General features: G+C 54.1%; 2 protein-coding genes across 2 annotated transcripts; both read right to left on the bottom strand.

The window, feature by feature from the left end:
- Nucleotides 1-8,362: 8,362 nt before the first annotated feature.
- On the bottom strand, nt 8,363-10,462 carry JKF63_04152 (uncharacterized protein; the record flags this gene model as incomplete). Its single annotated transcript, XM_067900145.1, has 1 exon — nt 8,363-10,462. One exon carries the CDS (start codon nt 10,460-10,462, stop codon nt 8,363-8,365), a length of 2,100 nt encoding a protein of 699 aa, XP_067756329.1.
- A 3,742-nt stretch (nt 10,463-14,204) lies between these two features.
- Nucleotides 14,205-14,597, bottom strand: JKF63_04151 (uncharacterized protein; the record flags this gene model as incomplete). The annotated part of the gene is made up of 1 exon (XM_067900144.1): nt 14,205-14,597. The coding sequence occupies one exon, from the start codon at nt 14,595-14,597 to the stop codon at nt 14,205-14,207; it is 393 nt and encodes a 130-aa protein (XP_067756328.1).
- Between the last annotated feature and the right edge of the window lie 2,243 nt (nt 14,598-16,840).

The following is a 16,840-nucleotide window of genomic DNA, read 5'->3' as shown; positions in this document are numbered from 1 at the left end:
AGCCAGGCTGCAGGGGGGAGGCCACGCAGAGCCAAAGCGCCTGTGCCACTGCCGCTTGTCGAATTCGCTGCAGTTCCGTCAACGTCGCCGAGGGTGACGTCATCCACAAGAACCGAGAATTTGGGTCTTGCTGCCGGCGTGTGCGCCGCAGCGGCTTGTACTGCTTTGCGATCTGTTACGCGGCTCTGCTGGCGGATGTCGCTCTCCTCGCTTGCCACGCGCTGAGGCGCCGACGGGGCGATGTGGAGTGTCTCGTTTGTGCGCCACGTACCAAGACTCGGTTCGACAATCGTGCGGGGCCGGAGGGCTGGCTCCGCGTCCGCGTACTTGGGGGGCCGGGTAGATGAGGTCTCACACTGAGAATCACGCTGACTAAGCAACGGACTCTCGCTGCTATCGTCTTCTCCGGAAACGTCGCGTTCGTCTATCAATATGACGGCGATACGACGTCGTCGACGTGCCACTGCCACAGCCTGGCGCACAGAGTCCGGGCTGCTGCCGACGCTGATAAGGCGGCGGCGGGGTGGGGTAGCGATGCGATGGACTAGCGGAGAAGTCGACGGTTGACTCCGCTGCTGATGCGACAGTTTCTGTGGTTGTGTCGATGACATTACCGGTGGTGCTGTGTGAGACGGTGGAGGCAGCGCCAGAAACGAGTCGCTCTCTCTCGCGGTTTCGAAGCGAACAGAAGAAGTATATCCGTTTCCGGTCAACTTCGTGGGGGTCTGCACTGCGACGGCTGTGGGACTTGACTTTCTGGTCACCAGCCTGTTTCCGATGCGAAGCGACTTGAGGGTGGCGCAAGGCGGCAATGTCGATGGCGACAAAGACGACGATGGGGTTGCTGCAGTCATGCCAAGCACGGTTGTCGTGGACAATTCCCGAAGGGAGGGTTTCAGGAACAATGCTCGGAGTTGTGCCCAGACAGAGGTTCGAGGCGACAGCGCTTCGTTTGACATCGCTACTGCTGTGTGCCGCATCGCAGCCGCAGACGGGGTGGGGGTGGCGCAATGCGGTGCTTTGCCACGAAATAGGTGACGAGGTTTCCCTAGCCCATCCTCAGTGTTGATCGATTCACGGGGGCTGGCCAGGCGAACATAGTACCACAGGGGCAGCTCTGAGTTGGCGTGACCCGCGGAGGTGGGGGAGGCTGCTGCTGCTGCTGATGCTTCGTGGGCATCGAGGACGCTCTCTAAGAGAGAATCGTAGCAGCTTCGACACACGCGGCAGAGATACCACGTAATGCCCTGTACTTCGTCCACATCTATTTTGTAGCATTCGCGGCGGTAAGCGTCGTTGTCGTTGTCCTCCTTGACCGTTATGCCACTTATGTTGTCGCTGTGGGCGTCGCTACCGCGTGTTGTAGATGATGCCGTGTTCACGGAGGCGATGCCTCCCGTGTCGTGCACATGCGGCCAGTCATTCAAAGCATTGCTGTTACCGGCCGCTATTCCTTTCTGGTGTCGGCTCCGATCCACTTGGTGTTTAGATAAGCAATGTCGCTGCAGTAGCGAGTCGGATTCGAGCGAGGCACATCTGCTGGCACCTCCACGAAGGATGACAGAGCTGCCGCGCAACAGATGCGATGAAGACTTCTGTTCGAGGCTGGCCGGGGTCTTTGGTGTGGCCCAAGCCTGAGGCGACATGTCGCCGGCGGCCGTGGTGACGACGTAGAGGCTTGTGGAAACAAGACTACTTGACATTTGACGGTGGTGTTGTATGCTTCGCGCTTCCTGTGTGTGGCAGCTGTCCTGCGATGGGGTCAATGACATCTGCGGCGCTGCCGATCCCGCGGTCACCGATTTGGCCGAGTTCACGGCGTAGCCTTTGTTCTCTATTCGCCCGCCACCTTCATGGCGCAACCGAGACACCGTTGTCCACTGCGGCGTCTGCACCCCCGCCTCCGCAAAGGAGGCAGTGAACCGGTCGCCACTACTGCTGCGGTGATGAGAGGCCACGGCCGTGATGGCTGCGTTGTCGCTGGGGAGCGTCGTGTGATGCGCGTCGTTTTCCGACGGTTCAATGAAAAAGTCGGCATTGCGTAGCGATGCGACGCGATTGAACGAGGAAGGGACGGCTGAAGCGTTGATAGGCACCACGGAACCAGAGGCTTCTTCCAACTCAGGGACAAACCCTCTTGGTGGGATGTTATCAATACCACAAGAGCGGGATGAAGGAGGGCTGGGTCGCAGCCAAAGGCGATTCGCCGTGCATGCATCGCAGAAGACGTCGCCGCAGTGGCGGCAGTGATGACGACGGCAGCGGAGGAGCGAAAAGACAGCCGCGCACGACGTACACCGCGCGGTTGAATTATCGTCGCGCCATAAACGCGGATGCAGCATGGGGCGAGTGTGAGTGGCGAGTGTTTGGAGGGGGAATGGGGGAGGAGAGGAGAGGAGAGGAGAGGAGGGGAGGGGGGGGAGGGGGGGAGGGTTCTGTGCCTATCACGATCAGCAAAGGGGGGCGCCGGAGGGATACGGGTGACCTCCGCGAGAAGAGGCGCAAAAGAAGGAAAAAGTCAATGCTGACTGAAAGACAAAGAGGGCACTCACACTCGAACGAAAGGGCAGAAGTGTACGGCAAAAGGGGAAAAGGGGGTGGCGGTGATGATCGTGGATGACAAACTCCACTCACCTCAGACACACACACGAACACACACACACACACAAAAGGGAGTGGGAGGAAGAAAAGCAATAGTGCCACAAACTTGAGCACACAACACACAGGGACGGGCGAGGGGGGGGGGGGGTGCGATAACGAGCAATGGGCACGTATATTTCAAAAACAAAAGGGTGTGGAGAGAAGCAGAGAAAAAGCAAGAATGTTAGTAGGGTGGGGTAAAGTAGTGAGTCCGCACACACGCAGAGAGAGACAGAAGTACAGAACAAAACAGCTCTGATGCAACAAGAGCAAAAAAAAATAGGGGTATATCATATATCCCCCAATCCCATCACCCTCACGTGGAAGAAGGCGCAGACCCTAGCGGGGGCGTAAGAGCCTCAAACTGTGGTGAGGTGGGGTGGAGTGGGGGAATAAGATTGTGTTGGGAACAGAAAGAGGCACCAACACAGACTCAGCAACACCCCGTGATGTCACCCACAGAAGATAGAATCAAGGAAAATCGAGGGGAGAAAGGGGGAAAGAGAGAAAAAGAGGGGGAGAGAACAGGAGGAGGAGGGCAAGGTAACCAATTGAGCAAGAGAGGCAGGCCAGCAACACACCGAAAAAAACAAATGAAAATATGTGGTCTCCTAATGCAGGCCAAGAAAGGCTCGAGTACACGCACACACACACATACACACAGAGATACCACGCGGAAAAAAAGAGCACAGATCTGTTGCTGAACTGCCTCCGCTACGATGATAGCGAGGGCGGAAAAAAAAAACGGAAAGCACAGATGGGGGAGGCAGACAGAGAGATGAGAGGGAGGGGAGAGAGAGAAGGGGGGGATGCGTGTGTGTGTGTGCGTGCTGGGAGGAGGCAAGGCGAGGGGAGAGAACAGGAGATATAGATGAAGCAAAGGGGAAAAAAAGAGCAGCACAGTGGTGTGTTTTTTCCAAAGAAAAAAACGACAGACCGCGACAGAGTTACCCCCCCCCCCAAAAAAAAAAAGGCACGAATATCTTGGGATCGGAAAGAAAGGAGGGGGAGGAGGGGGGGGGGGAGGAGGAGGGGGAGAAGGAGGGGTAGCGCTTACGTCGACTGTGGCAGCCGCAGAGGGTCTTGAAAAGACAAAAAAAAAACGAGAAAGACGAGCAACTCGTTCTACACACCGACAAACAAAGCACAAGTAAATTCAGATCAAAGCGGAAGAGCAATGAGGCAGGAAACAGAAGCACGGTGAGACCAAAAGTAGGAGGAGGAAAGGCGAGGGGGAGGGGGGGAGGGGCCCAGAAAATAGTCCCCAGCCCCCAGTAGCAGTAGCACAACACCTCTCTGGAGGGAAGCGATGAGTGGCCACCTGTAAGGGGGAAGTCGGGTGGTGGGAGGAAGAGATCAGGAGGGGTAACGAAGTATCAGTAACAAAAGTAAAGAGTACGCTACACACTGCAAGACGAGAAGAAGCGGATGGATGAGAAAGAGAGAGAGGCGCACTGTTTTGTGTAAAAAATGTAAAGCGTATTCCTATCGGCCTCCTTTTTTTTCTTTTACCGGAGCCGAGACGACCGGGGGGGGGGGAGGGGAGAGCGAGACAGCAACAAACAACGAGAAACGACAGCGGTAGCGGACCGAAATAATAAATTAGGTCAAGCAGAATCAAAATGAAGTTTGTACAGGTCAGCGGAGAAGGAAAAAAAATACGCGTGTCGAGTAAAGGGAAAGGAAAAAAAAGGCAGAGCTAATGTTTGCTTGTTTATTTTCGTCTTTGTGTGTGTGTGTGTGGGTGGGTGCGTAAGGGGGGGGGGGAGGAGGGGAGGGGAGAAGGAATGTAAGGGGTGCGAGGAGATGATGATGATTTCGGTGAGAGCACTACAGTGCGTAACGGACCAACAACCCACAGGGAACTTACTGGAAAGAATGAATGAAAAATGCGACAAAAAATAGTGAAAGTGATGCAGGCAGCCGTGTAAAAGCAATATTTGGGGTTGCTTAGAAACAGTGAACAGGAGAGGACAGAGTCGTGGGGAGAGGGGAGGGAGGGAGGGAGAAGAGGAGGAGAAGGAAGAGGAGGGAGGGTGCTGTCGTGTTTCAGGGAAGAGTAGTCCGTTTTACGGTGGGGTAAAACAACAGCAAAAAAAGAAAAATTCGAAATCCAGCAAACCGGCAAGGATAGGAAGCAATGCGAAGAATTACGTGTGCGCAAAGTCACGTACACACACACCTTTCGCGATATACACTGGCCAACACCAGAGTAAAGCACCGTCGCATACACGCACCCTTTTCTCCACCTCTCCCGCCCCCTCCACAACGCATACAAGTAGTAGTAGTAGTAGTAGTAGTGTGTACTCAGACACAAACACACACACCCACACACACACCCGACGTTTGACAGCGGTAGCTACGGATGCTTCCTTCAATTTCGGTTGTAAGTTCGGGGGCTACTGTTCGCTTGTCTTGAGGTACGATGCAAAATGGAGGGGGACGAAGGAGGAGGAGGAGGAGGAGGGGCAGTGAAACGAGAGCAGAGACCAATGGAGCTGACACGCACGCACGCACCCCCACAAACTGTAAAAAAAAGGCCTGGATGCGAACGAAAAAAAAAGGAAGATGTCTACAGCTGCAACGAAGCAGTAGAGGTGGGATAAGAAGACCCTCTCCCTCCCTACACACACACACACACACAGAGAGAGAGAGAGACAAAAATAAAGCTCTCAGCGCTGACGCAAAGAATACAGACAGACAGAGGGCCCACCAGATGAAAGGAGGACGCACTAGGAGCAGTTAGAGCAGTCGTGGTAGTTGAACGAGAAGCGATACTAAGGGAGTAAAAAAAAAACTAAACAAAATTTTACGGAAAAAGCAGAGAGAACGGGGGGAAAAAGAGGGGAGTAGAAAGTCGAATGCGGCTGGAGCTGTACGGCGCTTGAGGAAGACAATACAACAATGGATAACAGTAAGCTCGATTGCACACCCGATTTCACAAAACACACACTCAGATACACACGCACACTCACAGACAAGCAGGGGGGAGGAGGGGAGGGATGAGGAGGGTAAAAATGGCAATCTATATGTTTATATATACATATATCGGCGTGTATGTATATGTATGTATATATATATATATGTGTGTATGTATATATGTGTATTCATAAATCAATAAAAATCACAACCCCCCCCAAAAAGAAAATCACAAGCACTCAGGTATACACACGCACACACACACACACACACATCCATCTATGAATAATAATACACAGAGCTTTCAGGCCCACACACACGTATATATATATATATATATATATACGTATATGTCTGAGCCTGTCTAGGTATCCTGGTGCTTATGAATCTGTAAACTCAAAAAAAAATAGATATATATGTAGACACTGACAAACCCCGATCCAGTGGCACAAGCAGACAGATATACACACACACACACAACGAGTAAGAGATGGAAAAAAAAAAACAGGAGGAAGAAATGAAAACCGGAGGAGGGGAGGAGGGGAGGAGGGGAGGGGGGCGTCAGAGGGAGGATGACAGGGGGAAAAGAGAGATCGAAAACAAGCAAGCAAACAAAATAGAACACCCTCTAAAAAAACACACACACGAATCCGATCAATTAGAACAGAGGAAGGTATAGGAAAAAAAAACAAGAATAGGGAGGAGACGAAAAATGATTCAAATACTACAACACACACGCACACATACACACTCAGCGTTCGTATGTGTGTATGTGTGTGTGGGGAGGAGGGAGGGGGGAGGAAGGGGTCGGGGGAATACAAACAAACAAACAAAAAAATGCACAAAACAGAGAGAATGAAGGGGTGAGAAAAAATGATTAGGAATGCAGAAAATGTACAAATGTACAGAAAAAGAAGAGAACAAAGAAGCAGCAGCAGCAGCAACGGGCCAGCGGGGTCAAAAAAAAAGTTTTTGTTGTTGAGGGGAGGGGTGGAAGAGGGGGGTGTGAGACTACTCGAGTCGAGGAAATAAACGAAGAAACAATTGCGTGCACTGATTGACAGATGGGCACCATGCATAGAGAAAGAAAGAGAGAGGCGATCAGAAAATAATGAACAAACCCCGCAAAACACCAATACACACACACACACACACACAGCAGAGAGTTCGAAGCGAGATAATGGATCGAAATGCGGCAGGCTTTCGGGGGAGCGGAGGGGAGAGATTCGCTTTGTCCGCGCGTGAGTGTGTGTGTGTGTGCGGAGGGGGTGGGGAGGGGAGGGGAGGGGGGGGGGGTGGAGGGCGCAATGCACAAGAGATGATAGAAGCGTCCGATGGACTACAGGCAAGAAGAATTGACAAAAAAAAAGCAGGGGAAGTGGAGAAACAAGTAAAACGATTCGATTCACCCACACACACACACACACACTATTGAAATGTTCGTAGTCACAGACGCGTCACCCAGGTGAATCTACTTTTCACTTGAGAACCGAGAATCTGTGTGCACACGTGCGAGGGTGATGATGTGGGCGACGTGTGCGTGCGTGTGTGTGTGTGTGCGTTTGGAGGAGAGGGGCGGGAAAGGGGAGAGTAGTCGGCGCACACTCGGGTATTGAAACTGCGGGAGGGGGCGTGTACGCTGGCTTCGTATTTCTTCTTGTTTGCTTCCTTTTTTGATCACAACTTGAAGAGAGGAAGAAGACGGGTGGGCTGGTATCGACCAACGCACCTCATACCTTAAACTGTAACACACGTCCCGTCTTGTGCGTATGCTTTTACTAGGAAAATGTAGGCGGCATACCTGCGAACGTGCGTGTTCACGATAAGTTGGAAGGGAGGGTGGGGTGGGGTGATGTGATGTGAGGTGGGGGGTCGGTGGATGGGCGAGTGGGTGGGCAAAGGCCCGTCCATCGGTGAGAGGGTCAGAGAGAAAGAAAACGAAATACAGAGAGCGAGTGAGTTGATTGCCCCATGTGCGTGAATGGCCAGTAGCTCACTGCATGCAATGCGAGCGTTTCGGAAGAGTCACTAATCACATCCACGTTGGTCACCTCCCCCTTTTTTTTTGCCATCACGACGGCCGCTGGACGCCAAACAAAGATAACAGCAACAACAAAAAAAAACATACCCGGAAAGAACGGCGCGTCTGCACACCAAAGACCATAAAAGCATGACGACCAACATCCGCGATGGTGTGGCCTTTTCGTCTGGATAGAGGCTAGCGTTGCACTTTAGGATATGCGGTGGAGACACCACTCGTCGTCTACGAAGAAAGGGAATCGTCTTTGGTGGATGGAGAAGGGACTAGAGAGTAACAAAACACCACCACCCGCCACCCCCCCACCCCCTCCCCCCTTCGCCCGTCGTTGCCCTTCTATCCCAATCCCCTCTTCCCCCCCCATCGTTTCGTTTTGTATGGTGTGACATTTGTAAGAACGTGACGATCACCAGTACACATACACACACACGCATATATATATATGCATACACTCAGAGAAAACAACATGCTTGGTTATGTGTGTTCTTCTTTTCATTCGATACCCCTCCTCCTCCTCCTTATCCACGTGGACTGAACTCGTATGACGATGTGCGGGGGGAGGGGGGAGGAGGGGGAAGAAAGAGAAAAAAAGACTCAGATAGAAACTCCAGCTTAAGCGATCGATTAGTTAGATGCGGCGGAGATGACAATAAGTACGACACAGGGCGCTACATCTGAGGCACAGCACCTATACACGCACACACACACATAGGCGCTATAACACGCACCGACCCTCAGTGCACCAGACGAGCATCGGAAGAATGTCTACTTCCTCGAGCCCATGTTTTTGAGACGCTCACCAAGCGTCAGCCTCTCAGCGCGGGACTTCTTTCGCATAGCGTGCACTTGCTTATCGTTTCGCAAGAAGACGTCGGTATCCTTCCTTGAGACTTCGAACATTGTCACCTGCTTCTCGGCAGAATGAGTTGGGGCCTTCGTAGTCTTTGCAGGGCGGCGCTTCGATGTCTTTGCACTTTGGTCCGCGTGCTGCTCCTGCGGGGTGCAGCGCTTCGCTCGACCGCTGCTTTGCACTCCGCGTAGATGGTGGCGCGCATCCTCGTCCTCGTCAACTTCGGTAGCAGAGGCCGAAGCGCTATTCTTGCCTGTGTCTCGTTGCCCGGCACCAGGCTTAGCGCGAGCGCCGCCATTCTCGTAGCCTGCTGCCTCGTCCTCACCGCCAACGTCGGGGACGACAGAGAACATGTCCGCTTCATAGCGCTCCCGACGGACAGCGGCCTTGGCGTGCCGTTCGTCAATCGTTTGAAGCAGCTTCGCGTACTCGGGATTGCGCCGGTCGAGCGCGAAGGAGGAGGCGGCGCGACCCGTTGCGGGGTCGAAGGCGCGTGCAAAACGTGGATCCGCCTTTGCTGCGGCTAGCGCCGAGGTGCCCTTTGCTGCCCCTGCGGCACCCCCGTTGACCTCGGCGTCGTCGTCGTCGGCATCGCCGTCCTCCTTGGTTCTGCGGAAGCGACTAATGCGGTCAGACCACCGCTTCGAATGCCTTTCCTTCGCCTTCGAAGCGACATAATTGTTAAAGGCGGTAGGGTCCACCACAGCGTGAAGCTCGCGGTACAGCCTGTTCTCGATGAAGGCGCCGTGCATGACAGGTCGCACCTTGCCGCCCGCGAGGTCCTCGGCGGCAATGCCCAGTGCGTCCATCTCTTCCTTGGATATGAACGTGAAGTCGTCGTACACCGTCGTTGCCTCTTTTTCCTCAAGCTCCTCCGTCATCACTTCCAGGAATGAGGCCCAACGTGGGGCTGGGCCGAGTTGCGGGATAAAGTGTACTTGCACCCGTGGCACGTCGCAGCAGATGGCAACCACGCCGCTGTCGTCGCACTCGTATGGCGCCACCATGTTGTGCTGGCTTTTGAAGAGCGTGAAGTCGGTGATATCTGCCGGTGCATCGATTGTTGTGAAGTTGGTGCCATCGTACTTGTTCCACACCTTCACCGACCGCGTGTCGGCTGAGAGGACATAACTGGCCTCACCCGTAGCGGTGCTCTTGCCATTAAAAAAATACGTCTTCACAATTGGCAGGCTGTTCATGTGGTCCTTCACCAGAAGCGGCTTCTGTAGGCGGACATCGTAGAGCAACACCTCGCCGCTTTCAAGGCCACAAGTGAAGAGGAGGCCGCCGCTTTCCTCCGTAGAGATGTGCCGAACTTCGCACTGGACATCGATGCCAGAGCTGCTGCCACTACCGGCCACTTGCACACGAGCCACAGCCGTGCCAACACGACTATCCCACGCCTCGATCGTGCCATCACATCCGGCAGTCAACACTACGCCACTCACCGGGCCCCGCCGCCCGAATACCTCAACGTGATTCACGCCGTCCACGCTGCTCGTCTGGTACCCCTCTACGAAGGCGCCAGTCTCGAGATTGATACGATAGACCTCTGGTGACACACCACTAGACAAGAGCTCTGCCTGGAACGGGTTGTACGTGAGGGAGCGTTGAAGGTGCGGCACACGCACCCTGTCCACGATCGCGGAGGTATGGTGAATGGTGATCTGACGCCCCTCCCCGCGCAGTGCAAACTTTCGGTAGTCCGGTGAGAGGCAGACTCCAGAGAGAATGTTCATGTCCGCGTTGAAGCTAAACTTCATGCTGAGGTCATTCACGTCGAAGCACTTGAGGCGGTATGGATAGTCGCCCGCGGCGAATAGATGCGTTCCATTGGCGCACCGGAAGATGCAGCGTGCACAGTGCGTGAACTCGAGGTCGTGAAGCAGTTCCACGCGATTCTCCTGACCGGCCACCGCCCGCTTGTTCTTGCGACGTTCACTGAGCCATTCCGGCAACGACTTGCCGGCAGTGAGGTTATACGTCTTCACTGTGTTATGCAGAGAGACCTGCATGTTTGTGGATGAGGGATGCTGCACAACACAAGCACACACACACGCATATACACAGCCCTCCCCCCGCTCTCTCGCAATTTTTTTTTATTCGTGTGAGTGGTTATTTGTTTCGGGTGGACCTCTGTGCGGCAGAGGAGGAGAGGGGAGTCGATGTTGAAGCACTGTTGCTGCTTCTTTTTCTTTTGAAACAGGAGAAAAGAGGGCGCCACGGACAGTGGGGAGAGATGCCAGAGAAGAACGGAGACCAACAAACACACAGAAACCAAGAAGAAGAGTCTCCAAGCGAAAACGGCGACGGGAGATGCGCTCCTCGCTCGGTGACTGGGGTTTTTTAAAAAAGACCAAAATAATTATCGAAGATACAGCAACAGAGACGCGCGATGATGGCGCCAAAACTCTCTCACACGCGGCTGTGGCTGTGGCTGTGACTGTGGCGGGGGGGGGGGAAGAAGCGGAATGAATAGGACAGGAGCCAGAGGTGATCTCCGAAGCACATACTGACCCAGCAAGGCATGAGGATGTGTGCATGAGCCCATGTCTCACTCCAGACCCTTGCATAGCTACAGCGTAAGTTCAAGGGGGCAAATACGACGCACAGCCAACGAGGGTTGGGCGTGATGTCGATTGTAGGGGGACTGCCTGTCTGCCTGTGCTCGACAACAGCAGCAAAAAAAACGATCCCCTTTGATTTCCAGTTTTGTGCTTTATTTTTTTTTTCGCAATTGGGGTGCTTTGAGCCTTCGACGAGCGCTCCGCTGGGCTGTATGCTGGCGATGAGCGTGGCAAGTGGCGAACGAGAAAAAAGGGGGGCACGTGACACACACAGAAGGCGCACGCAAACATTGTGGTGTGAAATATGTGAGGAGAGAGAGAGGGGTGGTCACGGATATCCAACAACAAAAAAAAAGACAGTTCATGTATATATAGAAGTATAAACGCCCCGCTTGTGGGAAAGAGAAAAAGGGAAAAGCTGGTTTCTTGCACTTGCCGGAGAGGGACGGCAGGGAGGGAGGGAGGGGAGGGTTGTGTGCGTTGGTGAACTCGTGTCGCTGTTCCACTTTCTATTCTTTCTCCCCTCTCGGAGGGACGCATGGAAAAGATTCTGCGATCCAGCTTTTCACAGGCATGCGCGCTTGACTTTCTCGCTGCTTCCAAGTCCAGCACCATTACCATACAAGCACCTCCCCCCTCCTCTCTCTCTCCAAACCGGAGGTGCAGACTTACATCATTAAAACTTCACAACTGGACCAGCTTGAATGTGAGTGCTGTACTCGAGGCCGTTTTTCTTTGAGAAAATCAAACCCCTTCTCACAGCAACGGAAGCTTCTCGGCGAACACCTTCTTCGCGGTTTAGAGGCACTTCATCTTCTTCTTCCTGGTGCAGGACCGCTAGGGCCTGCCCTCAAAGGTGCGTACTACGCCGTACAGCTGCTCGATCGCGCTTACCATATCCTCCTGCTCCATCGGCAAACCGCTCTCTCGGCCTCTTGGCGCAGTGCGCGCATCACGCAGCGGCGATTGGCCATATCAGGGGGGGGAAGGGGTCACAGTGAGACAGCCGTTGACGGCGACCAATGTCTTCACACCGATCACCGCAACCTTCAAAGAAGCGATTTGCAGGGACAAGGTGGATGGCAGATCAGTGATCTTGCGAAGACGCGGTCTTTTTCCGGTCCACTTACAGTTTGGGTGCTATGGCGTAGCTGCTCGTGCCACGCACCGTGGCGTCGGCGTCAACCACATCACCCGGGATAAAACGCCTGCAGAAGCGACAAGCAGTGCTTCATGTGAGAAAAATGGTGTGTGCTTGCGCTAGATAGCGAAGACCATGTCCACACAACCCCATCACAGCCCAGCTTTACACCGCCTCTGCACTGCTCGGGCTCGCTTCCTCTTTTTTTTTTTTTTTGGGGGGGGGGGGGGGGGGAGGTCGAATAACACCAAGCACCGTGTCCGTGGCGTTGCCCTGCCGCACAAGATCTGTCCCGGCCAGAAAGAAGCGTCACAGCAACTACGAAAAAAACGCTCGGCGGCTTGGACCGCACGTCTGTCCCTTTGGCCCGTGACAGTGATGCGATGCTAAACACGCAACGTGACCAGGGGACTTGATCCACAGCCCACACACCGAGAGAAAAACATGTATCCTACATGTTTTTGGCTAGTGCGGTCCTCCTAGTGGTCGAGGCAAGACTTTTTTCTTCCGGACGAACGTCACGGGGCTACTTGACCACCAACAGCCGCACAGCTTTCACTGCTTCACTGAGCTTGTCCTTGGCGAGAGAGGCTACGCAGATTCGGGGCGCGGGAGTTCAAAAGGATGGAGAGAGGGAAGTGAAGACAGGGGGTGACAAAAAATGGCCCTTGGAGACGGTATAGTGATGCACAAGGATATACTGGTGTGTGTGTGTGTGTGTGGAGGGGGCTAGTGGAGAGCTGGGGGTCCTCATGGAATCCAAACGGTTCTTGTACTGAGCAGCTTCAGGATCGAACAACACAATGGAATGAGAGGAGTATAGATATGACCGTAAGCTCTAGCAGTCAAAAAGAAATGAGGTCTTGGCAGTGGGGGGATGAAGGTTTTGATTGTCATGTCCCCGAACGGATAGGGTGAGAGGTATAAGCGACGGGGCCTACTATTGCCAAACAAGCAATAAAAAAGTGCGTGTGGTGGTTTTAGGGGGAAGGGAGAATAGGGACAGCACAATCGCTGCACCGCGCGCACACATACAAGCAGAGAGAGAAAGAGGGCTACCTGAATTCCCCACCCCACCCCCACTGTGTGTGTGTGTGTGTGTGTGCGTGTGTGTCTTCGGCCATCACCACAAGAAAACGATACCGGACAGGAGCAGCTCTCTCATCTCAAGATGGCACAGCACTGTCTCCATCGCCTTTTCCCCTCCCTCCCTTCTTTTCCTCGTTTTATTTTGACTTTTTTTTCTTTGTGCATATATATATATGTATATATATATATATGTATGAATATATGTATGTGTGTGTGTCTTTTATAATAATAATGGTAACACTCATTCCTATTCCTCACCAACATCATAGTCCGCTGTGGTTTTTGTCTATCCCATGAAACATAACAAAACAAAAAAAATGGCGTGAGTCGGGTCGGGTCAGTCTGTCCTGTCGGCGTGTGTGTGTGTGTGTGTGTGTGTGTATAGGGAGGGGGGGCGAGTGGAGGTGGTGAAAATAGAACACAAACGGATTTTACACACACAGGTGGCCCATCGACACACCGCAGGACAGCTGGGGACAGACAAGATGTACGAAACAAAAAAAGATCGAACACACAACAATCGTTATACCTTCATGAACAGCACAGAAAATGGATAAGAAGGGCAAACGAGGAGAGTAAACAAATAGATTTAGCAAGTGCGCTGTCGTGACGTGATCGCGTCTCCCCATTCCCCCTCCTCCCCATCCCGTCTCTGCTTGGAGAGGAAGCGACAGAAAGAAGAAAGGACCAAATACGTAACAAAGGGAGGGAGGGGGATGACAGGAGGAGATCAGGGCGTGTGAATCTGCGAGAGAGAGTTCGTGTGTGTGTGTGTTGGGAGGGGGGGGAGGGGAGCTTGTATGAGCGCATGCAGAGAAAGAAGAGGCACTTACTGAGAGAGTCTTCTTGTACCGGTCTCGTTGATCCCACCCACCACTCTCTCCCTCTCTCGATACAAACCTCTCCCCACCCCTCATCCGTTAAACCGAAGTCGGGAATCTATCTGCCTCTCTCGTGACCTTAGTCTACATCCTCGGTGTGCGGCTCCCCACCTGGGGCTGCGTCGCCTTCCGCCTGCTGCTGCGCCGCTGCCGCCCCCTCGCTTGGTGGGGCCTCCATGACACGCTTTTTGTAGAACTCCGACAAGATCGGGTGGGCGACGCTCTCGATCGCCTTTGCCTGTGCCATGTACTCTTCCTTGGTCGCCTCTTGGTTGCTCTCGAGCCAGTTCGAGGCGACGCTCACGGCAGCCTGAATCTTTTGGCGGTCCTCTTGGCTGACGCCGTTCTGCACCTCCGGGTCGTCCAAGGTGGCACGCATGGAAAAGGTGAAGTTCTCGAGAGTGTTGCGGGCCTCGATGCGCTCGCTGTTCGCCTTGTCCTCATCTGCAAACTTCTGCGCCTCCTGCACCATCTTCTCGATCTGGTCCTTGCTGAGACGACCCGTATCGTTCTGGATCGTGATGGCCTCCTTGCGGCCGCCCGACTCCTCGACGGCGCTCACGAGAAGGATGCCGTCCGTGTTCACGTCGAAGGTGACGTTGATGCGTGCCTTGCCCCGCGGCATGGGGGGGATGTCTGTCAATGTGAAGGTGCCAAGACACTGGCACTGCGACACCAACGGGCGCTCGCCTTCGTAGACTTTGATCTCCACATTTCGCTGGTTATCGGCGTTGTTCGAGTAAGTCTGTGTCTTCTGCACCGGCATTGTTGAGTTGCGCGGGATGAGCACCGACATAACCCCGCCGGCTGTCTCCACACCGAGCGAAAGCGGTGTTACGTCGAGCAGCAAGAGACCGTCTGTTTTGGTCGATTGACCGCCAGCGAGGATGTGCGCCTGCACCGCCGCGCCGTACGCGACGGCCTCATCGGGGTTGATAGAGCGGTTCAGCTCCTTGTCACCGAAGAATTGTGAGACCATCTGCTGGATCTTGGGGATGCGGGTCGATCCACCGACGAGGACGATGTCATGCACATCCTGTGGCTTCATATCGGCGTCTCCCAGAACCTTCTTGACTGGTTCAAGGCACTTCTCGAACTGATCGCGGCACATCTCCTCGAAGCGCGCACGCGTAATCTTGGAGAAGAAGTCCACACCCTCGTAGAGCGCGTCGATCTCGATGTTTGCGATAGTGGAACTCGATAGTGTGCGCTTCACACGCTCGCACGCCGTGCGCAGGCGGCGCGTGGCGCGGGCATTACCGCGGCAGTCCTTTCCGCAGCGCATCTTGAGCTCCGTGGCGAAGTAGTCGACGAGACGGTTGTCGAAGTCCTCGCCGCCAAGGTGGGTGTCGCCGGCGGTTGCCTTCACCTCAAACACGCCGGACTCGATCGTCAGCAGCGTCACATCGAACGTGCCACCGCCAAGGTCGAAGATGAGCACGTTCTTCTCCCCCTTATCTGCTTTGCGGTCCATGCCATACGCGATGGCCGCCGCCGTCGGCTCGTTGATGATGCGCAGCACATCCAGACCAGCAATCGTGCCGGCGTCCTTCGTTGCCTGGCGCTGCGAGTCGTTGAAGTACGCCGGCACCGTCACCACGGCCTTAGTCACCGGCTTGCCCAGGTACGCCTCTGCCGTCTCCTTCATCTTGAGCAGCACCATCGAGCTGATCTCCTCCGGCGTGAAGGTCTTCTCCTCACCGCGGTGCTGCACTACAATCACGGGCTTGCTGTCGCCCCTCGTCGTCACCTTGAAGGGCCAGTGCTTCATGTCAGACTGCAGGTCGGGGTCGTTGTACTTGCGACCGATCATGCGCTTCGCATCGAACACCGTGTTGTGCGGGTTCATCGCCACCTGGTTTTTCGCGGCATCGCCGATCAGGCGCTCGGTCTCAGTGAAGGCCACATACGACGGCGTTGTGCGGTTACCCTGGTCGTTGGCAATGATATCCACCTGGTCGTTCTTGAAGACGCCAACACACGAGTACGTCGTGCCCAAATCGATGCCAATGGCGTTGGTAGAGGACATGGTTGGCGTGTGCACAAATGTCTACGGCAAGCTGTGCTAGAGCCAAAGAACCAAAGGATGAGTGTGTTGAGGGGAGGGAGGGAGGGAGGGAGGGGGGGGCAGTCAAGCAAAGCTACGAGCGTAGTAGTGAGAGGCCTCACTTACGCTTTGGAGTTCTTTGTGTGGGGTGTGCGTTTGTTACGACGTGTGAACTAACGAAGTGACCACGCTGGTGCGTGTACTGTTGATCACGGCTACACTCACTGCGATTCGACCAAGAAGAGGAGAAAGAGTGTAGGGGGGGGAGGGGGAGGGAGGGAAGGGCCGTCAACAGAGATCCCACACAAACACATATACACACAGAAAAAAGAAGGCCAATAAGAAAAACACACAGTTGAAGGCACGAGTCTGCGCTGGCGGTGAAAAACAAATCTTTTACGTGTACGTTTGCATGGAGTGCGTGTGGGCCACGGATAGAGAGCAAAAATCGAAAAGGGATTTTTGGGGGAAAAAAAGGAGGACGGGGATACGAGCTGGGCAAAAAAAAATCACAGTTGAAGAAAAAGTCGCATCAAATGTGAGAGGGAGAGAGAGAGGGGGTGGGGGGAGATGGAATGCCCTACACAGAGGCACGCGCCGCAGCGATCGGCCTCGTTGCACACCTGTAACTTTGCATTCCGCAAGAGAAGGAATATCCGTAGATTGAT

The sequence above is a fragment of the Porcisia hertigi genome, chromosome 26, assembly GCF_017918235.1.
Source record: "Porcisia hertigi strain C119 chromosome 26, whole genome shotgun sequence".
NCBI lineage: Eukaryota > Euglenozoa > Kinetoplastea > Trypanosomatida > Trypanosomatidae > Porcisia > Porcisia hertigi.
Note: the sequence above shows the minus strand (reverse complement) of the source record. Positions and strands in the feature narration are given on the sequence as shown.